At 40.5% G+C, this 23,837-nt stretch overlaps 2 protein-coding genes across 4 annotated transcripts in view; both read left to right on the top strand.

The window, feature by feature from the left end:
* VIPAS39 (VPS33B interacting protein, apical-basolateral polarity regulator, spe-39 homolog) overlaps positions 1-2,523 on the top strand; it is a 30,634-nt gene extending 28,111 nt beyond the window's left edge. For both annotated transcript variants that reach the window (XM_003408794.4, XM_010588778.3), the window contains exons 18-20: positions 155-244; positions 665-769; positions 1,504-2,523. In XM_003408794.4, coding sequence (XP_003408842.1) covers positions 155-244; positions 665-769; positions 1,504-1,524 — 216 coding nt within the window. In that variant the 3' untranslated portion in view covers positions 1,525-2,523. The remainder of the gene's footprint in view (positions 1-154; positions 245-664; positions 770-1,503) is intronic.
* A 94-nt stretch (positions 2,524-2,617) lies between these two features.
* Positions 2,618-23,828, top strand: NOXRED1 (NADP dependent oxidoreductase domain containing 1). Of its 2 annotated transcripts, none has more exons than XM_023546419.2 (7): positions 2,618-5,558; positions 6,122-6,293; positions 7,850-8,037; positions 13,610-13,790; positions 14,448-14,503; positions 15,842-16,064; positions 21,018-23,828. In XM_023546419.2, the coding sequence occupies exons 1-7, from the start codon at positions 5,495-5,497 to the stop codon at positions 21,190-21,192; spliced, it is 1,059 nt and encodes a 352-aa protein (XP_023402187.1). In that variant the 5' UTR covers positions 2,618-5,494; the 3' UTR covers positions 21,193-23,828. The 2 variants fall into 2 exon arrangements, with proteins under 2 accessions (XP_023402187.1, XP_064148865.1); XM_064292795.1 differs by having other exon boundaries at positions 14,448-14,599.
* The last annotated feature ends 9 nt before the right edge of the window (positions 23,829-23,837 follow it).

Raw genomic sequence — 23,837 nt, 5'->3', positions numbered from 1 at the left:
TTGCATCTTGGTCTGAGAAAAGTGTGGTTGATGAATGGAATTGTAGATATTGGCTATTGACCTCTTTTGCCTTCTTCAGAATTTTTTTCTACCTTTTGGAGCTCTGTGTTTTATAGGTCTGGGATTCATTAATCAAGAGTACCTCTTCCCACAGATACTACAGGAGTATGTCAATCTGGTGGAAGATGTGGACACAAAGTTGAACTTGGCCACTAAGTTCAAGTGCCATGATGTTGTCATTGATGTGAGTCCCCGGGAAATGAGACCCTGAGTTAGACCCCCTACCGGAGAGTAGGGGATTACTCTATCCTCTATCTTAGATCCTGAGGTGCTTCCATAAATTCTGACTTCACAGACAAAATGGTCTGGCAAGAGTTAGTTTGGAGACCAGTACACCTGAATTATTGTTTCAGCCCTTTGAGTGGTTTCTCTCTGCTTTTATGAATTTGTTACACTTAGAGAATTTTTAGAAATGAATCAAGCCAAGTAAGTTCCACCTGTTTGTCTCCAGCATGAAGATCTGTGGGTGCTTGACCCCATTGTCATCCCACTGTAGTTTCTTTGCCTCCCCTGGGGCCTTAGGTAAAGTGGTAATGATAAAAAGAAAAAGCCCCTCAAAGAGAAGGCTGATTGGGGGTTTGGTATTGTTTGTTTTGGTGAACAGACCTGCCGGGACCTGAAGGATCGCCAGCAGTTGGTAGCGTACAGGAGTAAGGTAGATAAAGGATCTGCAGAGGAGGAGAAGATTGATGCCATCCTCAACAGCGCGGTGAGTAGCCACAGCTTGTCCCTTCATCACTTTCAGGAGACAGCTCACAAGTAGCATCAACTTTAGTTTCCAAGGCCTGGGTGGTACGGCAGTCACCTGAGCTACATGGGTATAAACTCTCCTCTGTCCCAAGGGTGAAATCACTGCTTTAACAGCAGAAATTACTCTTGAGATATGCAGTGATTTAAGGGTAATCTGGGTATCTCCAGCTGAGACTTACCTGTAATGCTCAGATAATTGTTAAACCTAGCAGGTAGGAGGGGCTCACTATTGGAAGTATAAAAGCAAATATTATAGTTTCAAACTGTCCAGACTATAGTCTCCTTTGAATGGATGTGACCTACCTGCTGGAAATAAGAAGTGGGTGAAGTAGATGTTAGCTATTTAGGAAACTCAGCTGGTTCATAGCGAAAGAACTAAAACTGTGGTTAATATGGAGCTTAGTTTCCTATTAGGTGTTCTGAGACCTGCCCGGGGGTCATAAAAAGCTAGTTAAGCTATTTAAGCTTGGTCCTAACGAGGGTGGAAGGGGGTGCGGGGGGCTTGTAGTGTACTGAATAGGTGTTTAATACATCTTTGAATAAATGACACCCCCACATATATTAAAAAACACTGTCTCAACTCCCTTTTTTTCTTACCTTTTTAAGTTGTGTATGAGCCTTTTTAAGTTGTATTCCATCGACCTCTCTGTAAAGATCAGTGAAAACTGACACTGTTATTTGCTCATTCCACAGCAAATTCGATGGAAGAATTGAGTGGCATTAGCTACCCTGAAACTGGTCTCATTTCTTCCTTTCCTGCCTGTGAAAGAAGAGAGAGCTCTTCTTTGGGAGAGTCACAGCATCACCTCACTTGGGCCCATTGTCAACAGGCAGTGCCTGATACTCGGGACAAAAACCTATACCGGGGCACAGACAGCTTCAGACTGACCTTCTGTCCAAGGGCCATCATCTAAGGGCCAAGATCAAAAGCTTTGACGACTCCTGAGAAAGACTCTCTCCACCTGGTGCTCATGTGAAGGAGGGAGTGGATTCTAGATTGGGCCCATATTGGGCAAGATCTCTCTGGGTCTGGGAAAAGTGACTACTCCAGAAAAGAGGTCTAGACTGAGAGGTACAGGGCATCATAGGATGGCCACTCCATTTTTCTCAGCGAGTGGTGACCCTGGACTTGATGCTGGGCATTGGCAGTTCTGCTCTAAATGAAGTCAGAACAGAATCAAAGTGGCTGTTGCCAGGGGCCTCAGGAAGGGGCCAGCATTGCCCAGGACCTGCTGGAGATCAGCTTGCACCAGACTGCACATAGTTCTCTATATTATCACAAAGCTGGTCCAGGCGTTGTGTTTCTCTGCCAGTGCCCCTCTGCTGTCCCAGCTTATCCTCTGACCAAAAACATATGGTTCATTTCTTGCCTGCACACTGAGATGACCCTGAGTGGGTGATGAGACCGACTGCCTTTTCCTCTACCTTCCCGCCCCAGACCCATTTTACGGAGCTCAGATTCAGCAGTGCTGGAGAACTCTCCCATAATGCAAAGTCTCATTATTTCACCAGGTGCTTCCAAAAGTTTCACCTGGGCTACATTTCTGACCTTCAGGATATTAAGACGGAGGTTTTATTTTCACACTTGGTTTTGACAAGATATTCCGTAATGCTGACTTTTTGCCCTGTACCAATATTAGCTTCCCTTCTCTGTGACTGAACTGGATTTCTTTGACATGTCGAGACTCCTAATAAAACTCTTTCCTTCTTGGTGCTGTCTCTTTCCCTCCCTGGTTTTTTATGCAGAATGATGGGACCACAAGAAGTCTACCTCAGTGTCTGCATTCAGCAGGGTGTCAACACGTCAGGTTAAGGAGTAATGGTGCTTGTGGGAAAGCAGGGCAGTGTGGCTAATAGAGCACTGAGCTGGGAGACAAAAGACCTGGCTTCTAGTTCCAGCTCTATCGCTAACCAGCTGTGTGATCCTGGAAGAATCCCTTAACTTTTCTTGACTCATCATCTTTCTTTTTTTTAATAATTTTTATTGTGCTTTAAATGAAAGTTTACAAATCAAGTCAGTCTCTCACACAAAAACCCATATACACCTTGCTACACGCTCCCAATTACTCACCCCCTAATGAGACAGCCCACTCTCTCCCTCCACTCTCTTTTCATGTTCATTTCGTCAGCTTCTAACCCCCTCCACCCTTTCATCTCCCCTCCAGGCAGGAGATGCCAATATAGTCTCAAGAAGCTGATCCAAGAAGCTCACTCCTCACCAGCATCCCTCTCCAACCCATTGTCCAGTCCAATTCATGTCTGAAGAGTTGGCTTCGGGAATGGTTCCTGTCCTGGGCCAACAGAAGTTTTGGGGGCCATGACCACCAGGGTCCTTCCAGTCTCAGTCAGACCATTAAGTCTGGTCTTTTTATGAGAATTTGGGGTCTGCATCCCACTGCTCTCCTACTCCCTCAGGGGTTCTCTGTTGTGTTTCCTGTCAGGGCAGTCATTGGTTGTAGCCGGCCACCATCTAGTTCTTCTGGTCTCAAGATGATGTAGTCTCTGGTTCATGTGGCCCTTTCTGTCTCTTGGGCTCATAATCGCCTTATTGGACTCATCATCTTAATCTGTAATATGAGAGCATGGTAATTTCTAACATAGAGTTCTGTGATCCTCTGGCTGTGTGGAATGGGTGAAGTGGTAGGAGAAGGTGCTGATATCAAGGCTCCCAGTCTGCTTTAAGGCAGTGTGGTTTTCAACTGGGGGTGACTTTGCCCCCCTTCCCAGGAGACATTTGGCAATGTTTGGAGACACTCATGGTTGTCACGACTAGGTAGTGCTACTGGCATGTAGTGGGTAGAGGCTGGGGATGCTGCTAAATACCCTGCAGTGCAAGGGCACCCCCACAGCAAAGAACAATCCAGGCCAAAATGTCCATAGTGCTGAGGCTGAAAAAACCCTGCTTTAAGGGGATAAGACTCCATCTTTTGCTCCTTCATTTTGCAATTTCTGGTAAACCTGATATTTGGATTCCTTCCTGATTTCTCTTGCTATTGAAGAAACTAATTTGCTGAATTGTGCCAAGTTACCAACTGATCTCTAAACAATGATAACTTTGCTAACTAGTATATTAGGGTTCTTTCAGAGAGCCTAAGGAACCCTGGTGATGCAGTGATTAAGCACTCAGCTGCTAACCAAAAGGTTGGCAGTTTGAACCCACCAGGCACTCCATGGGAGAAAGATGTAACAGTCTGCTTCCATAAAGATTTCAGCCCTGGAAACATGGGGCAGTTCTACTCTGTCCTGTAGGGTTGCTATGAGTTGGAATCAACTCGACAGCAATGGGTTTGGGTTTTTTTTTGATATCTAATTTTTAATCTAATCTGTATGTGGGATTTGTTACAGGGATATGATCTTAAGTATGGGAGTTGGCTAAACAGTCTGTAAAGCTGTTGTCTTCATGTCTTCTGGTTGAGCTTGAAGTCCACAGGGCAGGCAGTCAGGAAGTAAAGATGGATGTAAAGTGAGGAAGAGCAAGGACCAGCTGGAACCCATAAGGATGTACTGGGATCTACTAGTTCACACTGCCTCCAGCCTGCAGGGGTCCTGCAGGAGAGGCTGGTGCCCTTTGTCACGGAGGTAAACACACACCTGCCCAGAAGTGTGAGAAGCTGAATGAGGATCCAGAGGAAGATGTAGCAGTTGCAGGCCCAGGTGCTGCCCCAAACCAACAAGGTAGCCAGCAGATAAGCGATAATGTGTGTGAACTACAAAAGTGCTTGCCCCTGACTTTGCAAGCATAACCACAAAATGGCTGTTGCTTCACTTCCACGTTCCAAACCTGGCACAAAAATACCTCTTGTGACCCACCCTAACCAGAATATACAGGGAAGAGAATTCTGGAAAATGTAGTTCAGCCTAAGCCACAAAAGCTGAATTCTGTTTTCGAGAAGGCACAAATGAAGTGTAAGCCTAGGATCCATCTTTATGTAAGTTATCGTGTCCTACCTTGGTTGTGCTGATCTGGGAGGTTTTGCCCCTGTTTCTCTGGAGCAGGGAATATCACTTGCAACATTAAGGCGACCTATCCACTGTTTTCACATAAGGAAGTGTTTCTTAGACTTGATGAGAACTTCCATGCTCCTCACTTAAAGTCTTAAGGCTTTGCTTTTAAAGAGATTGAGAATGTGACATACAGCCCTCCTATAAAAGGGATTAGAGATTTGAGTAGCTTTGAATTCTGCTTTCAGTCTGACCACTGCTATAAGATAGATTAGGGTTTTGGATGTCATTGATCTCTTAAAGAAAGGGTTGAAAAATTAATTCCTTGAATAGTGCTAAGATCTGTATGATATTACAATCTGCAAAAAATCTAGAAGTCCAGAACATTTTGTTGGGAAAAGGAGGGTCCCATACGTCCTTGGAGGCCTGGTGGTGAAGTGGTAAAGAGCTCAGCTGCTAACCAAAAGGTCAGGGGTTTCAATCCACCAGCCACTCCTTGGAAACCCTATGGGGCAGTTCTACTCTGTCCTCTAGGGTCGCTATGAGTCTGAATGAACTCGATGGCACCTAACAACAACATACTCCTTTGGTTGTACTGGAAGTAGTGAAAGGAATTTGTGTCCTCTTGTTGCAGAATAGGAAATCCTCTAGGTGGGGCTGGCCCCTTTAAGATTGAAAGGCTGAAGTAATCTGGTAGCTAAGGAGTCACAATGAAAACTTTCTTGGGTAATGCTCCCTGAAAATGCATTTCTTACCTCCAGGACCAGAAGCACTGGGGAGTAGAGCTGATCTTCTCCATTTGGGAGGTGAGATGTAAATGGGTTCATATATACATCTGTGTTTACTCTCCAAAATCTGGATATTCCCGTCCTACACAGGGCACCAGTGATGTTTAGTTTGGGCTGTTTTCTACCCTGTAGAGAACCTAGAGTTTAATGAAAGGGAAGTACTTCTTTGAAATGTCATTTAATTGGTCAATCCTGTTTCTCAAACTTGGGAGGGAATGGAGGGGAGAAAGTCCTGGCTCAAGAGCACCTGTGAAACCCATTGCTAATGTAAATTCATCTAGTCGAAACAACACCTGCAGCCCGTGTGGAAGAACATTACTTTGGATTGCTATTCAGGTTTTAGAGGAACCCGCTGCATTCCTGGGTTCATGGGCAGTGATTAGAAATCCCCTAGGACCCACACGCATGCAGAGAGACGGATTAGATCTCCAGGCTCAGAATCTTGGTGGAGAGAAGTGCTGAAGTGCACCATCAGGAGTGCTTTGGACCTGGGCAAACAACACACCAACACACATACACCCTGCTGCATAGATAACCTCTTCTTCCGTAACAGGGGCCCAAATTGGTACCTGTCTCTGCAGGAGACGGTCACTCGGAGATGGACATGCTGGAGGACCTGGAGACTCTGCAGTCTGAGTATGCACTTCCAGAGGAAGAGCGGACCTGGCTGTTTTTGAAGGGCCGTTCCCGGGGACTGATGGTCGAGGCCTGTGCCCACGCAACCTTCTTCTGCAAGCTATACCGTATTTTGAGGTAACCTAGGTCTCCAAGGTCAGGCAGCTGGAGAGAAGAATCTTAGTTTAGAGAATCCAAATGAATTAACCTTTTTCATTTTGGAGGATAACTTTGGCAGAGGGAGTTTCTTCCTACCTTTTCTAACCACAATCACTTTTGATCTGAAAAAACGAGAAAACTACATACCAGAGTCCTTGGCTGTGGTTACATAATGAAGCATGGATTAGTGGTGATTTCCGTGCAGTGAATGGATTGATTAAATAATTGATCCATTCACTGGAACCACCAGCTTGTCTTCCACAGCTGCTAATGATTAGCCATTCCTGGCTACTGCTGAAAATGGGACTGGTTCTTTTGGGGCTGCACTAATAATGAAATGGTCCCTCACAGGAAAGCCACCTGGGATCTGAGGGGGTCCTATGGCTAGATGATTTGCTTGAGACTGGGAATATTGATTTGCTGGCTTCTGGTATCTTTGTACAAGTGACTGGGTCACTCCTAGAGTATAAGCCACCTGCTCACTCTGTTTCTCAGTTCACTTTTCTCTGAAATTAGATTGACTCTTGGGTGGTGGAACCAGATCTGAATCTAACATGCTATCGATACAGCATATACCCAGGGAGGCAGGCTGCTCAGTGAGTTTGCTGATGGCTTGACTGAGAAGGATGCCTAAGCCTATTGGCTACACCCAAGATGAGCGGTGAGAAACCAATATATGGAACTTCCAGGAGGCATTTCATACTTGAAAGGATCAAGCACTGAGAGAAAAGTCTCTCAACCAGGAGACAAGCCTTAAACAGAATGTGGCTTGTGTTGCTTTTGAGGAAACGCCAGAGCGTTAAGACTCTAATTTTTATAGAAATACAGAACAAACCTAAGTGTGCCTTACAACAACATATTTGCCATGTATTCAGAGATCAGACTTTGTTAATTCTGGGCCAAGGAAACACATCCAGAACCAAGAGTAAATGAGCCCCTGGAATGAGTGGTCTCAATACCTGAGATTCTCAGGTCTATTTTCTCTCATAAACCATTTAATAAATCATGATGTTCTTCAAAAGCAAAGCTATCTGGTTTTATGAGTCTGTGCAGAACTGAAATAGCAAACCAGAAAGAGTAGGTGTGTGGTAGGACAGGGGTGTGCTCATCTTGACAGCAATGAAAACCGACAGCTGTCTGCACAGAAAACAAAACATGGAGGAACCGGCCAACAATGTGTCCTACATTACAGTATGATACATGACAATGGCTGTTCATACTGATGGTCCTGAGTTAAGGAAGTTATTAAATATTCAGATCTTGTGTTTAAGAAGGTAGGGAAATGCATAATACATGTCACAATAAATGTTCATTTACAAATGTTTTAAACAAGTTTTGGGTCCCTGAAGGGGTGTGCTTCAGTTTCAGAAAAACTCACCAGAAGAGCATTTCATTCCCTAGTGATGCTGGATAAATGGCATATAACTAGAATGCCTTATGAGGAGGTTAAAGCAGAGAACATTAGAGGTTGACACTCAAGAAGAGCTACCGGGTACTCGTGTATTTATAAATGTGACTGTCTGTTCATCCTCCAGACAATCATTACATGAGAATCAAACCTCTGGACACGTCTCGACCGGATCACCTATCGCCTGTGAGGAGCTCAATGTGGGCATCATTGGAGGTGGTCACCTTGGGAAGCAGCTGGCTCGAGTACTGCTTCAGCTTGTCCCCATCCCCACTGAGAGCCTGCGGATCTCCACACGGAGGCCAGAGGTCCTGGGTGAGGAGCAGTGTGTGGTAGGCAGGGGGCTTGGGGGTGCTGGTTAGGTCTTGACGAAGCTATTTTGAAAAGGTCCCTTGAAAGAAGGAATCCTTGTGTGCAGCACGGGGAGCTCCCTTTGGCTTGCTGGCCCTGAGGAAAACTAGAAAGAAGGCTTTTAAAAATTACGATTATGGTAAAACATACATAAAATCTCACTGTTCAGTGGCATGAAGTGCACTCACAATGTGTAACCATCACCATTATCTATTTCCAGAATTTTTTCTTCATCCCAAATGGAAACTTTGTTCCCAGTAAACAATAACTCCTCATTCTCCCCTCCGACCCCCCGCAACCCCTAGTAACCAGTGCCCACTTTCTACCTCTATGAATTTGCCTGTGCTAGATACCTCATATAGCATCATACAATCTTTATCTTTTTGTATCTGGCTTACTCCACTTAATACAGTGTTTTCAAGGTTCAACTTTGTAGCATGTATCAGAATTTCATTTCTCTTTATGTCTGAATGATATGCCATTGTATGTATGTTCCACATTTTGTTTATCCGTTCCTCTATTGATGAACACTTGGGTTGTTTGTACCTTTTGGCTCTTGTGAATAATGCTGCAGTGAACACTGGTGTACAAGTATCTGTTTGAGTCCCTGCTTTCAAGTCTTTTGGGTGTACCTAGTAATGGGATTTCTGGGTCATATGGTAGTTCTGGAAACCCCGGTGGCGTAGTGGTTAAGTGCTACAGCTGCTAACCAAGAGGTCGGCAGTTCGAATCCACCAGGTGCTCCTTGGGAACTCTATGGGGCAGTTGTACTCTGTCCTGTGGGGTCACTATGAGTCGGAATCGACTCAACGGCAGCGGGTTTTGGTTATGGTAGTTCTATGCTTAACTTTTTGATGGGGTAGGGGATGGTAGTTGCTACACTAAACACTGAAATTTACCAAAATTTACCAGTGTCTTCATTAATCTCTCCCCTGGATGCTCCAAGTGTTTGACTAGATTCCAGGTCCAAAGTAGTTGATTCGGACAGTTCCTGCCAGTTCAATAGTTGTTTCGTTGGAGGGACCGATTCCTGAAGTTTCCTACACTTCTATATTCCCTGATGTCAGAAAGATGTCTTTTTTTGTTTGTTTTAAACTTATTTCTTAAAGCAACTTCCTTCTCCTCTTAAATGGTTTATATCCATCTCTTCTCCCTGTGCCCTGCCCTCAGTGGTAAAAATCTTTCTCAGTCTTTGATGCAGGGAAACTTGCCCAAAAAAGTTAAATCTCCTAACTTGACTGTTAAACAGTTCAAGCATCCAGCCTTATGTTTTTAAAAATAACATTTACTAAAAAAAAAAAAAGTTTTGTAATGATTGTATTTAGTAGTTTATGGTGATAGAAATCAGAACGATGTTTGCTTCCAGGGAAATTGAACGAGAAGGGGAACTTTCAGAGGAGTTGGAAATGTTCTTTATCTTGAAAGAGCTGTGGGTTACATGTGTGTGCATTTGTCAAAATTGATCAAACTACGTACTTCAGATCTGTGTTTTTCACTGTATGTAAATTATACTTTCGTTGTGTACCTACAAGTACTCTATAGGAAAGAAAATAATAACTACGTACAGTCCTCTTACCAGCATTATAATTTCTTTCCCATTTTTTCCGTATTATATCAGTAATTGATATATATATCTGTACATAGTTGTTTATATCCTTCTTTTTTCATTTAATATATAATAAGCATACTCCCTGTATCATTTAACCCTCTTCAAAATCATGATTTTAAGTTTATGTAGTATTTCAGAGTATAGACATACTGTCATTTACATATAACTGTTATATAGTATTCCAGAGTATGGATGTGGTGTTGTTGTTAGGTGCCATCAAGTCAGTTCCAACTTATAGTGACCCTATGTACACTACAATGAACAACTGCCTGGTCCTGCACCACCCTCACAATCGTTGCTATGTTTGAGCTCATTGTTGCATCCACTGTGTCAATCCAGCTCATCAAGGGTCTTCCTTTTTTTCGCTGACCTTCTGCTTTACTAAGCATGATGTCCTTCTCCAGAAACTGGTTCCTCCTGATAACATGTCCGAAGTACGTGAGACAAAGCCTCATCATCCTTGCTTCTAAGAAGCACTCTGGCTGTACTTCTTCCAAGACAGATTTGTTTGTTCTTCTGGCCGTCCGTGGTATATTCGATATTCTTTACCAACATCATAATTCAAAGGCATCAATTCTTCTTCAGCCTTCTTATTCATTGTCCAGCTTTCTCATGCACATGAGGCAATTGAAAATACCGTGGCTTGGGCCAGGCGCACCTTAGTCCTCAAGGTGAGGTCTTTTGCAGCAGATTTGCCCAATGCAATAAGTTGTATCATTTTGTGACTACTGTTTCCATAGGCGTTGATTGTGGATCCAAGTAAAATGAAATCCTTGACAACTTCAATCTTTTCTCCATTTATCGTGATGTTGCTTACTGGTCCAGTTGTGAAGATTTTTGTTTTCTTTATGTTAAGGTATAACATATACTGAGGGCCATGGTCTTCGATCTTCATCAGTAAGTGCTTCAAGTCGTCTTCACTTTCAGCCAGCAAGGTGATGTCATCTGTATGTTGCAGGTTGTTAATGAGTCATCTGCCAGTCCTGATGCATGTTCTTCTTCATATAGTCTAGCTTCTTGGATTATTTGCTTAGCAAACAGATTAAATAAGTATGGTGAAAGAATACAACCATGACTCACATCTTTCATAATTTTAAAGCATGAAGTATCCCCTTATTCTGTTATGTACAGGTTCCTCATGAGCACAATTAAATGTTCTGGAATTCCCATTCTTCTCAATGTTATCCATAATTTGTTATCATCCACACAGTCGAATGCCTTTGTATACTCAATAAAACACAGGTAAATATCTTTCTGGTATTCTCTGCTTCCATCAGGATCCATCTGATATATCAGCAATGATATCCCTGGTTCCACATCCTCTTTTTAATCCAGCTTGAATTTCTGGCAGCCTTGTCAATGTATTGCTGCAACTGTTTTTTAATTATCTTTGGCATAATTTTACTTGCATGTGGTATTAATGATATTATTTGAAAATTTCCTCATTTTGTTATATCACCTTCCTTTAGAATGGGCACAAGTATGGATCTCTTCCACTTGGTTGGCCAAGTAGCTGTCTTCCAAATTTCTTGGCATAGATGAGTAATCACTGCATCTGGTTGTTGATACATTTCAATGGGTTTTCTGTCAACTCCTGGGGACTTGTTTTTCGGTGTAACTTGGACTTCTTCCTTCAGTACCATCGGTTCTTGACATACCATAATTTTTATATAACTGATACACAGTATTCCAGAGTATGGCTATACCATAATTTATAACTGTTATATATTATTCCAGAGCATATATATAACTGTGGTTTATTTAGTTGGACTTCTTCATACATAATTTTCAAAATAAACATACTAGGTCAAAGAATGGGCACAGCTTTCTTAAGATATAATTTACATACAATAAACTGCACATATTTAAAATGTACAATTTGAAGTTTTGACACATGTATACACCTGTGAAACTACCACCTTAATCAATGTAAAAAACATATATATCACCACCAAAAGTTTCCTCATGCCCCTTTATAATCCCTATATCGCTATCTCGCTGCAGCTCCCCTCCTCCTGGGCAACCACTGATCTGATTTGTCACCATTAATTTGTATTTTCTAGAATATGATATAATATATGATATGATATAAATGAAATCATACAGTATGTACTCTTTTACATCTGACTTCTTTCACTTAGCATAATTGTTTTGAGATTTACCCATGTTATTTATGTATCAGTATTCTACAGTTTGTGTATCTATTCACCTGTTGGTGGTCAGGTCATTTCTATTTTGGGGGCTATTACAAATAAAGCTGCTATGAACATTTGTGTACAAGTGTTTGTGTGGATATATGTTTTCATTTCCCTTGGGCAAATACTTAGGAGTGAAATGACTAGATCATGTGTAGGAAGGTGTATGTTTAATTTTCAAAGAAACTTCCAATTTAATTTTCAAATTGACCTCCAAAAAAAGTTGTTCAGTGTAAATTTTCACTGGTATTATATAAAAGCACCCATTTCACTACACCCTTGCCAATTCTGGGAAACTTTTTTTTTAAATCACTGTTATAATATTAATTCGAGTATTTTTTCATAGGTTTATTGCTATTTTATGTTTTTTAGGTTGCTTTTGCCCAATTTTTCTGTGGGAGTATCTGTATTTTTCTTACTGATTTGTAAATGTTTTTTCTATATTAAACCAAAAAAAACCAAAAACAAATCTATTGCCTAAGAGTCAATTCCAACTCATAGCAATCCTATAGGACAGAGCAGGACTGCCCCATAGGGTTTCCAAGGAGCGGCTGGTGGATATGAACTGCCTGCCTTTTGGTTAGCAGCTGTAGCTCTTACCACTCTGCCGTGAGGGCTCCTTTCTATATTAAGGATTTCTTAAAAATCTCACCACTCAAGGCAAATTTTTTAATCCCAACAATAAACCAGTACCAGTTCCCATAGAGTTGACTCTGACTCAAATATTTATTTAGATAAAATGCAGTCTTTGTGAAGCAATGTTTATTAATAATTAAAATTACAGTATTTGAATATCACTAGGCGTCAGGTATGGAAGCAAGAACTCAAAATGCTCAGCATCAGCTTCTGTGCACTTCTGAGAGCAACACGTTAAAGAATAACACGTGTGTGTTTTCTGAACTTCCTCTTTGTCCTATCCATCTTCCAGATAACCTCTGCAACAAATTTATCATGTACCTCAGTGGTTAAGATAAGAATTCACCTCTTCAATGTCTGTGTTTTCTAATTACACTTAAAACATACTATCTGATGTGAGTTTACATTTTAAATATTTACTTTTGAAACTCCAGGTTGCAGTCCATATTGCAGTAAGTACAATCAGACAATTAACCACCAATGAGTGTTTTTGTAAAACTATATGACTTACCACATTTTTCTCTACATTTATAAATATCCTGTTAACGTTAAATTGTGTATATTTTACTGAAACTGTAAGTGTATCTTTTCTGCCCTATTTTCCACTCACTCAGTCTTCCCCACCAACTCAAGCCACTTAGTTGTATAACTTAGGGCAGATCACGTAACTTCTTGAAGCCTTATCTAAAATATGGGAATAATACTCGTCTCTGCCTCCTAAGGTTCTCATGAGGATTACCTTAAATAACATATATTCATTATCTGGCGCATGACAAACCTTCAATAAATTGGAGCAGAAAGTGCCTTTGAATTTTTTTTCTTCCTTAAAAAAATCTAAGCAACTCCAGTGTTTGGTCTGCAAGTAAGATAAGGGTGACTTATAATCTCGATCACTGCCGCAGTGGCACCAGCTGCTTTAATAATGGGACTAGGGCATTGCTGCGTGGCTTTTCGAAGACGTAAGGGAATGTTTGCTGATTTATGTGGCTACAAGTCTTGGGTTGATTTACTGAGTTAAAGTAATGACCATTCCTTCTCCATAATTGATGTTCAGTTCATTCCTTTGCCCAGCGCTCTTTGTGTCTTTCTCCCCCAGATGAGCTCCAGAAACTGGGGATCCAGTGCTTTTACCAGAACTCTTATCTAGTAAATTGGGCCAACGTGGTATTCCTCTGCTGCCTGCCATCTCAGCTGCCTAATATCTGCTTAGAAATTCAAAGCAGCCTTGAGAAAACCTGCATCGTATACAGCTTTGTAGCTGCCATCCCAGTACCCAGGTATTCATTAGAGTGAGGGAAGACTGGTAGAATCTCTGTCTCCTCATCTCTGGTTTTGTGTGTCCCCCTCTTGTCTCCCCCCAGCCCTTCCTCTTGGGGTTGGTCATTCCCAATAAATAAAGTAGAAGCAGCTTTATCAGTAGAAGTACCCGGGTAGGCTTTCTAATTGTGTATTCCTCACTTCTCCACATATTGTAAGTAAAACTATACACTAAACCGCCACAGCACTTGGGGGTGGGACATTTTCTATGATGTGTAAATGTTTAGAACATTGCCTCCCACTACTTGAAGCTGACTAGTATTCCTCTGTGCATCAACGAGAAGGGAAATCACCAGTGAACAACGTGAAAAGTTACTGAGAGCAGGGATCAAATGTTATTTTTGTACCCAAGCCGCCATGAGTCGGAATCGACTTAACAGCAACTAACAACAACGGTGTCTAACCGAGGGCCTGGCGTGTAACATTTAATACCTGTTTGTCAGGTGAAGGGATGAACAATCCAACTAATAAGCAGTGCCCTCAGCACAGATCTGCATTTACCCCGAGCAGTGCTGTGCAGCAGAGCCCATTGCTGGGGTTGGATGTGAACCCAGTAGGTTGTGCTGTTGTTTCTTCCAGTCCTGACATTGCACCCGTCTTGGTGGTTTTCCTTCCAGGTTGAAATTACTGCTGAACCACACCAATATCCTGCGGCCTCAGTATCAGTGTGCTGGTAAGTTTGTTAACATCTGGGGCGCTAATAAGGAAATCACAGCTGCTCTCCGAGATCCTGTGATTCTTCGGGCGACTTGCCCCTACAGTCCTGCTGGTAATGATCCACCATATTTCTTGCACTCTTGAAAACTACTTTCCCTTCAGCCTGTTGCTATCCTATCACATCCTAGTTTTTGTGATGGGGGGAAAGGGGAGGTAAACAAGAGTTGGGTATGTTGTCAGCTATTTAAGTTTTATATAAGAAGAGTATTTGGTGGTAAAAAGCATCCTTTATTAGGGAGAACTGAGAAGCCTGATTATTTGGCCCTTTAAAGATGACCAAGGAACCCTGGTGGTGCAGTAGTTAAAGCACTTGGCTACTAATCAAAAGGTCAGTGGTTCGAACCCACCAGCCACACTGGGAGAAAGATGTGGCGGTCTGCTCCCATAAAAATTACAGCATTGATACTTAATGGTCTGGCTGTGACTAGAGGAATCCCGGCGGTCATGGTCCCCAAACCTTCTGTTGGCACAGGATGGGAACCATCCCCGAAGACAATTCATCAGACATGAAAGGGACTGGACAGTGGGTGGGAGAGAGATGCTGATGAAGAGTGAGCTAATTATATCAGGTGGACACTTGAGACTGTGTTGGCATCTCCTGGCTGGAGGGGGGATGGGAGGATAGAGAGAGTTGGAGGCTGGCAAAGTTTTCACGAAAGGAGAGACTGGAAGGGCTGACTCATTAGGGGGAGAGCAAGTGGGAGTAAGGAGTAAGATGTATATTAACTTATATGTGACAGACTGACTTGATTTGTAAACCTTCACTTGAATCTCAATAAAAGTTAATAATAATAAAAAAAAAAATTACAGCATTGGAAACCCTGTGGGGCCAGTTCTACTCTGCTCTACAGGGTCGCTATTAGTCACAATTGACTTGATGGCACACAACAAGAAAGAGGAGGAACAGGGAAACCAGAGCGGTAAACATATTTAACTAACCCCAAGGAAGATGCAGCGTCTGGGATGAAAATGCCTTTTCCCTGTTCTAACCTTGCACAGTTTTCCCAGTCCCTTCTCCTTACGGCAAGAACCACTCTAGAGAGCCTCTACCATTAGCAATGTCTACATTAGTCATATCTGTCCTCCTGGGGTATGGTCAACACTTACGATGTGTTATAAAAAGCAGAAATAGGCCTGTTGGCCTAGGAAGGAGCAGTGTTTACTTATCTTGAACTTCAGATTACCAATGTCTTGGAAAAAAAAGTGGATCTTCAGTCTCTGGGATCTGTTCTCAGTTCCCTGTGAATCATTTGTAATGGTGCTAACTGGTATTTACCTTTTCATTGATGTACAGGAGGAATAACACTCAATATCAAGTGGTTGGAGGGGGTGTTCTATGCAGCCCTAAACATCTGCACTGCAAAAGAAATGTCCCACCCACGTGTGCTGCAGCTTTTGAGTGAACAGTTTCTCTCTGCGCACTCTGGAGATTGTGGGAAAGACAGCGCATCTTGCCCCAAGTTTCAGTTAACAGATTTTGTCAGCAAAACCTATGCGAAGAACCTGCCTCTGAGAAGGTAAGGTGTCCAATGGCTGGCCATTCTAATGTCTCCCACACTCTTGTCTTAGCAGATGATGTTTTCTTTTCAGGGCTTCGAACTGGTTTGTTCCAGTTAGAAACCCTGCTGAGAATTTGCATTTCCACCCCAGATATACTGAATCAGAATCTACATTTTGACGAGATCCCCAGGTGACTCCTTTTTTTATATATTTTTTTGGCTTTAACAAACAAATTTATTTTTTCACGGTTTGGGAGGCTAGAAGTCTGAATTCAGAGTGCTGGATGTAGGGGAAGGCCCAGGTGATTCTTATGTATAATAAATTTTGACAACCACTACTAGTAGGTTCTCCCAATTGGTCCTAACCAGCAGCATTAGCATCGCCTGGGAACTTGTTAGAAATGCAAATTCTCAGCAGTGGTTCGAACCCCAAGGCCCTGTTTGGAACCCTGTTTCTTTTTTCTTTTTATGTTAGCTTTAAAAACTTAGAAAAATAATACATTTTTGTTGTAAAAAATCCAACGAGTGGAAAAGTAAAAGCCCTCCTTTGTCCCCCAAATACCATTTTGTAGACTTTGTATTTTTTCAGTCTTTCTTTCTATATATTTACAAATGTATGCATTGTAGAAATATGGGACTATATACACGCTTTTTTACTTACTATGTCATAGATATAACTGCAGCTACTTCATTTTTTTTTTTACTTCATTTATCAGCAGCTGCAAAGGTATTCACTGGATAAATTTATTTAAATTTATTCAACTCATGTCCTTTTTTTAAGTCTTTTTTTATTGTGTAAAATCGTATGTAACAAAACATTTGCCATTTCAACATTTTTTACGTGTACAATTCAGTGACATTAATTACATTCACCAGGTAGTGCAAACATCACTTCGATTCACTTCCAAGTATTTTCATTACCCTTAAGGGAAACTCCGTGCCCCCAAGCAATAATTCCCTTTACCCCTCCCTCCCACCCGTGGTAACCACTAATAAACTTCGGTATCTATGTATTTGCCTATTCTAGGTATTTCATATAAGTGAGATCTACAATATTTGTTCTTTTGTGTCTGGCTTATTTCACTCAGCATAATGTTTCCAAAGTTCATCCACAGAGCATGTGTCAGGATTCATTCTCTTTATGGATGAATAGTATTCCATTTTAACTGGGGCCCTGGTGGTGCCATGGTTAAGAGCTCGGCTGCTAACCAAAAGGTTGGCAGTTTGGATCCACCAGCTGTTCCTTGGAAGCCCTATGGGGCAGTTCTACTCTGTCCTATAGGGTTGCTAGAGGCAGAATTGTCTTGGTGGCAATGGGTTTGGTTTGGTATGGCTATACCTTGCTTAGTCATTCATCTGTTGATGGATATTTAGGTTATTTCCACTTTTGGCTATTGTGAATTGTGCTGCAATGAACATTAGTGTACAAGTATCTATTTGTGTCTCTGCTTTCAATTCTTTTGGGTATACACCTAGGAGCAGAATTGCTGGGTTACATGTAAGTCTGTGTTTAACTTTTTGAGGAGCCACAAAACAGTTTTTCCACAGCGACTGCACTATTTTCCATTCCCACCAGCAATGTACAAGGGTTCCAGTTTCTCCACACCCTCACCAATACTTTTTTCCTTTTTAAAAAAATTATCATAACCATCCCAATGGGTGAAGTGTTCTCTCACTGTAGTTTTGATTTACATATCCCTAATGACTAATGATGCTGACCATCTTTTCATGTGCTTGTTGGCCATTTGTATATTTTCTTTGGTGAAATGTCTGTTCAAGTCCTTTGCCCATTTTTTTGACTGGACTGTTTGTCTTTTTGTTGTTAAATTGTACAAGTACTTTATATAGCGTGAATATTAAACCCTTATTAGATATAGGTTCCCAGAAATTTTCTTCCATTCTGTAGGTTGCCTCTTTGTTGATAAAGTCCTTTGATGCACAAAAGTTTAATCCTGATGAAGTCTGATTTTGTCTTTTGTTGATCATGCTTTTGGTGTCATATCTGAGAATCCATTGTCAAAAACTAGGTCCCAAAGCTTTAACTCCTATGTTTTGTTCTAAGAGTTTTATGGTTTTAGTTCTTACATTTAGGTCATTGATCCATTTTGAGTTAGTTTTCATATATGGTATGGGGTATGGGTCCAGCTTCATCCTTTTGCATGTGGAAATCCAGTTTTCTCAGCACCATTCATTGAAGAGACTGTTCTTTCCTCAACAAATGTATGGGTTTATTTCTGGACTCTCAGGTGATCTTTTCCACTTTAGAGACTGCAGCCATCTTTATGCTGACAGCATATAACTATCTCCAGCCTAGATATTAATTCCATACCTGGGTGAGGGCATACTCACCATCTCTACTGACAGAATATCTTCATTTTGTAATCTCTAATGAAATAATTAAAGTTGATGAGTGAACGTTATAGTGAATGGATCAGGCTGAATCCACTAATCAGTGCTCACATTAGAAAAAGAGAGACAATGTGTTTTTTGATAAAAACACACAGCCACCTATGAAGTACTCTTCCCAATAAGTTGAATCTGAATCTGATCAAGTTTCTAGATCTAATTATCTTTTTTTACAGAAAATTCAAGCGAGAGGAAAGTGTTAAGTGACACAATGAGATATAATCAGCAAAATCCAGACCGTGGGAAACTTTATAGGACAAACAACCCAGTTTCTTCAACAAATAAACTGCAAAGGCGGGAGGGGGGAGAGGAAAAGGACCCTATCAATTAAAAAAAAAAGTCTTAAAAGTCATATTAACCAAAATGCACATGTATACTTTGTTTGGATCATGATTCAAATAAACTGTAAAAAAAAAAAAAAAAATTATGAAACTGCATATTTGATGATATAAAGGAATTAATGTGTTTTTTTTTTTTTTAAGAGCTGAGCACTTAACCACTGTGCCACCAGGGCTCCCTTTTAGACATACATACCAAAAAAATATATGAATTAATACAGTATCTGGGATTTGCTTCAAAATAATCCAATAGAAGGGGACAGAGAAGTGGGGATAGCTTCTTGCTGTATTTTACTTTTAATTGGTATCCTCCTTTTTTTATTAAACATTTGAAACAATTACAGGTTCACAAACAGCTGTAAGAAATAATACAGAGATCCCATGTACCCTTTACCCAGTTTCCTCCAATGGTAATCTCTTGCAAACCTGTAGTACAGTATCACAACCAGGACACTGACATTGATACAGAACATTTCCATCACCACACAGATACCTCGTGTTGGCTTCTCCCCACTCCTACCCCACCAACCTGGCAACTACTAAACTGTTCTCCGTTTCTGTAATTTTGTCATTTCAAGAATGTTATAAAGTAGTATCATACAATATGCAACCTTTTGCATTCAGCATAATTCTCTGGAGATTCATCAATAGTTACTTTTTATTGCTGAGTAGTGTTCCATGGCATGGATGTACCACTGTTTAACCATTTACCTGCTGAAGGACAACTGGGTTGTTTCCAGTTTTTGGCTATTATGAATAAAGGTGCTATGAATATTCATGCTCAAGTTTTTGTGCAAATGTAAGTTTTCGTTTCTCTGGGATAAATGTCCAGGAATGCAGTTGCTGGGTCATATGGCAGTTGCATGTTAATTTTTTTTTAAGGCACTGTTAAACCATTTTCCACTAAATGGGCAGCTCCTGTCCAGAGGCAGGATGAGAAGGCTGGTTGAATGGACACGGGAAACCTGGGGTGGAAAGTGGGTGTGTGCTGTCACATTATAGGGACTGCAACTAGGGTCACATAACAATATTTTTATGAATTTTTATATGAGAAAATAACGTGAACTGTGAAGTTTTACCTAAAGCACAATAAAAAACATTTTCCAGAGTGCTTGTACTATTTTACATTGCCATTAGCAATGTATGATTTATCCAGTTTCTCTGCATCTTTGCCAAAATTTGGTGTTGTCACTTATTAATTTTATTTTTTAGCATTACATCTATTTGTAGAGAACTGACACTTTTATTATGTTGTCTTCCCATCCATGAACACAGTATTTTCTCCATGTATTTAGATCTTTGATTAAATTCATCAAGATTTTATAGTTTTCAGTATGCAAGTCCTGTGCATGTGTTGTTAGATTTACACCGAAGTACTTTTTTGAGATTATAAATGTTACTGCATTTAAAATTTTGGTGGTCATATGTTCATTACTGGTATGCAGAAATACAACTGATTTCTGTATGTTTATCTTATATCCTTTGTCCTTGCTTAACTCATTTACTACTACTAGAAGTTTTTTGTAGATTCCTTGAGATTTTCTATATAGATAATCGTGCTATCTACAAATGGAGACACAGTTGTATATCTTCCTTTCCAATCAGTATGCCTTTTAATTCCTTTTCTTGCCATATTGCTCTGGCTAGAACTTCCAGTACTATGTTGAATGAGAGTGATGACAGCTGATACCTTTGCCTCATTCCTGATCTTTTTAACAATGAAAAATTCACTGTCTTACTGCTTTTTTACTTGAATTCTGCTATTGCTTAATACTAACATTGCCCCTGTTTTCATTTGCGAATAAACTTCTGCTTCTTTTCCTACACAGATGAAGACGATATTTTAAAAGAAATTTGACCTTTTCCATTCCTAATATCCATGATCCTTGTATATCCTCCTCTTAAGTTTAAGGAAAATACACTGAAAAGGATATCAGTGTTGGTGGTATAATAATTCTCTACTTATGAATTCCTCTCCAAACACACTTAGAGAAATGAGCAAGAATGTAAAAAATCATAAGAACAGTTAAATCCATATATTGAATAGCTCCAGCTGAATCCTCAGTTTAACGAATTATGAATTTTAATTAGTTTGGTATAGAAAATGAAAAATTTTATTTCTAAGTGGAGGAAATTTTTCTTTAAAGGAAATGTTTGACAGCCAAATCAGATGTATTGAACAGATAAAAAAGTAACAGCATTTATTATTATTATTTTTTTACTCCAGGCCTTTCCCTTGGTTTGACTTGGCTGCTGTGCAACTCAAGGAAACTCCCTTCAGCTTGCGTCTTTCAAAGAGTACTGCTCTCCAGGACCACCTTACCCATTTTTACTGTCACTTATTTGGCATCTCCCTATTCAAAGACCAGCCAGAGGTTTCCACTGGCTCGCCATCCCAGTAAGAGATGAGATCTCAGGAATCAGAATTTTTTCTCTCTCACAGATTAGTTCTAAAATGGGTGTACCCTGATCACTACAATTGATAGTGGGAGTCATGTGACCATATTGTCTTTGCCAATGTTTGCCACGAATTAGGCACTAAGGAATTAGAAAACCATACCGCTGGCACTTTAAAGTGTGGAATAAAACAAGAGGTCCTTTATGTCAGTATACTTGGGTGTCTCTGGCTCTAGGAAACAATCAAATGAAACTACATAACTTAACCCACTTAAGTAAGCTGCTTCCCCAGGAAAGCCTTGTTAATTCAAATGATTTCTCTCTTAAAACATAGCTGAATTCAAGAAGTTGTAACGTCATTATTAGACAGTTACATGCTGCAGCTTCTTGTCCTGTAGTACTATGTAGCTGGCAAATGATGATACGGCTTGATTTTCCTACCATTTTTTGATAGAGTAGTAAAATGTAAGGTAAGTGATCTGAATTATGATTTATTTCATGCTTATTTCAGCTAAATATGACTATTCTGATACTACCTTACTTAAATCTGTTTCCACCATTTAAAACATAGCTGACGTTTATATCAAATGACTTAAAATAATTTTGCAAAGTACAGAACTTATTCCTAAAGAGCAAGTTTGTTTATTTCCTGCATGTTTTTCAAATACTTTTTGTCCATTACGATAGAGTAGAAGACAATGGCAGTGACCCCACCTAGTTGGAAAAGGATGTTATTTACTATGCTTTGCCATTGAACAGAACACTGTTTGCTAAATACTGAAGTGCTTTAGAACAAAACCATTCACCATACATGTAAATCACCTTGGTCTTAGGTTAATCATTTACATTTTGATTTTGCATAATTGTGAGTCAGGCAAATTTAATGGTATGGTGTCAGAATGGTTTCAGATAAAATCTTGTTAGTCCAGTGCAGGGGAGCAGTTAGATTCATCACCAAATATTAACACCTAGTATAAATGCTAAGTAAATGCTACTCTAAGTTACTGTTCCTCAGTGGGGAAAAAAAAAATTCCACATTCCTTTGAGTGTTCATTCAGGTATAGGGAACTGGACAGGTTACATCAAGGTACATCATTGTCCTTCTGGATTATGGTAAGCCTTTTGAGGGGCCTGGTAGCTAAGTGGTTAAGCGTTTGGCTGCTAATCAAGAGGTCGGTGGTTCGAATCCACCAGCATCTCCTTGGAAACCCTATGGGGCAGTTCTACTCTGTTCTATAGGGTTGCTATGGGTCGGAATCAACTCAACAGCAATGGGTTTCAGATATAGTGGTTTTTATGGAGCCCTGATGATGCAGTGATTAAGGGCTTGGCTGGTAACCGAAAGGTCAGCGGTTCCAACCTACCAGCCTCGGGAGAAAGATGTGGTAGTCTGCTTCCGTAAGGATTCACAGCCTTGGAAACCCTGTGGGGCAATTCAGTTCTGTCCTTTAGGGTTGCTATGAGTTGGAATTGACTTGACAGTAATGGGTTTGATTTGGATAGTGATTTTAGGATTAAGTGGATAGGGTGGAGAAAAAACGGTTGACTCTACGAAACTAGATGGGAACTGGGGTCATTCAAGTAACCCGAAGTATTTTGTAATTTCTTTTGAGAAGCTGTCATGGTTAAATTCTGGCCTGAATTTCATTTTATAATGGTCTGAAAGGTACTACTTAAAAGAGCCTTGTAAGCAAACTCCAGATGCTATTCTATAGTCGGTGGTACTTCTGTAAGCCATGTCGTTTGTAAGGGTAATAGAAATCTAAAAAAAAAAAAACCTGGGGGAATATTCTCTGGTGCCAAAAGGGAAAGAGAACCCCCCGTCATTTTTCTCAAAACATTTCCTATAGAGAACTTGTAATTGTAAATCCTTTCTCTGTCTCTTTGAGATATACATAAATATTTTTAAATGCTAGTAAGCCTCTTGCCAGTTTTGTGTCACAAGATATCTTTCTTGGGGGCCTTGGGGCCATCTCTTTGAAATGTGAGCACTGAGGAGGATGGCATCCTGTCTCTATGGGAGTTTAGCTTAGGTGCCTGGTTCCCACGGTAACTTCCTATTTGCCATAAAGATAAACCCACTGCCATCAAGTCAATTCCAACTCAAAGCGACCCTACAGGATGATGCAGAACTGCCCCATAGGGTTTCCAAGGCGCAGCTGGTGGATTTGAACTGCTAACTTTTTGGCTAGCAGCCTGAGCTCTTAACCACTGCTCCATCATGAGATAGAAGTTTTAATTTTCCTTTGGATAAAAGGCAATTTACATGTATGTAATAGCTTGTATCTGCCTGGCTATATAAAAGGGTGAGATTTCTTTGTCTTTAAAATCTCTTTAGTGGATTGCCTGTGATGTATTCAATGATAAAACTTTCTTTTCTGAATTTGTGGAGAATATCTGGGTCAGCAGGAAATTTAATATTTAACTGTATTTCCCTAACATGTTTCTACTACCAGATGCATTGCTAGAATTTACCAGGAATTGTTATAGTTACCTACAAAGGTAAATATTACTATCTTTGTTTTAACAAGGGCTAAATTGAAACCAAATTAAGGGACAGTGCTGTGAGTTGGTAGAACTAAGAAGGAGCCAGCAGTTTTAACTCTGAAAAGGAGTTAGATGAAAAGGAGAAAAAGAAAAACCAAAAAAG

This window comes from Loxodonta africana, chromosome 10 (genome assembly GCF_030014295.1).
Source record: "Loxodonta africana isolate mLoxAfr1 chromosome 10, mLoxAfr1.hap2, whole genome shotgun sequence".
In the NCBI taxonomy this organism is placed as follows: Eukaryota; Metazoa; Chordata; class Mammalia; order Proboscidea; family Elephantidae; genus Loxodonta; species Loxodonta africana.
This window is presented reverse-complemented; position numbering and strand designations above follow the sequence as displayed.

Bases quoted from the DNA above. Each gene is read 5' to 3' on its own strand.
- NOXRED1 (XM_064292795.1), top strand. From the start codon at position 5,495: ATGCATTTCTTACCTCCAGGACCAGAAGCACTGGGGAGTAGAGCTGAT. The intron at 5,559-6,121 runs GTGAGATGTAAA...CTGTCTCTGCAG, and splicing joins TGATCTTCTCCATTTGGGAG to GAGACGGTCACTCGGAGATG. The intron at 6,294-7,849 runs GTAACCTAGGTC...TTCATCCTCCAG, and splicing joins AAGCTATACCGTATTTTGAG to ACAATCATTACATGAGAATC.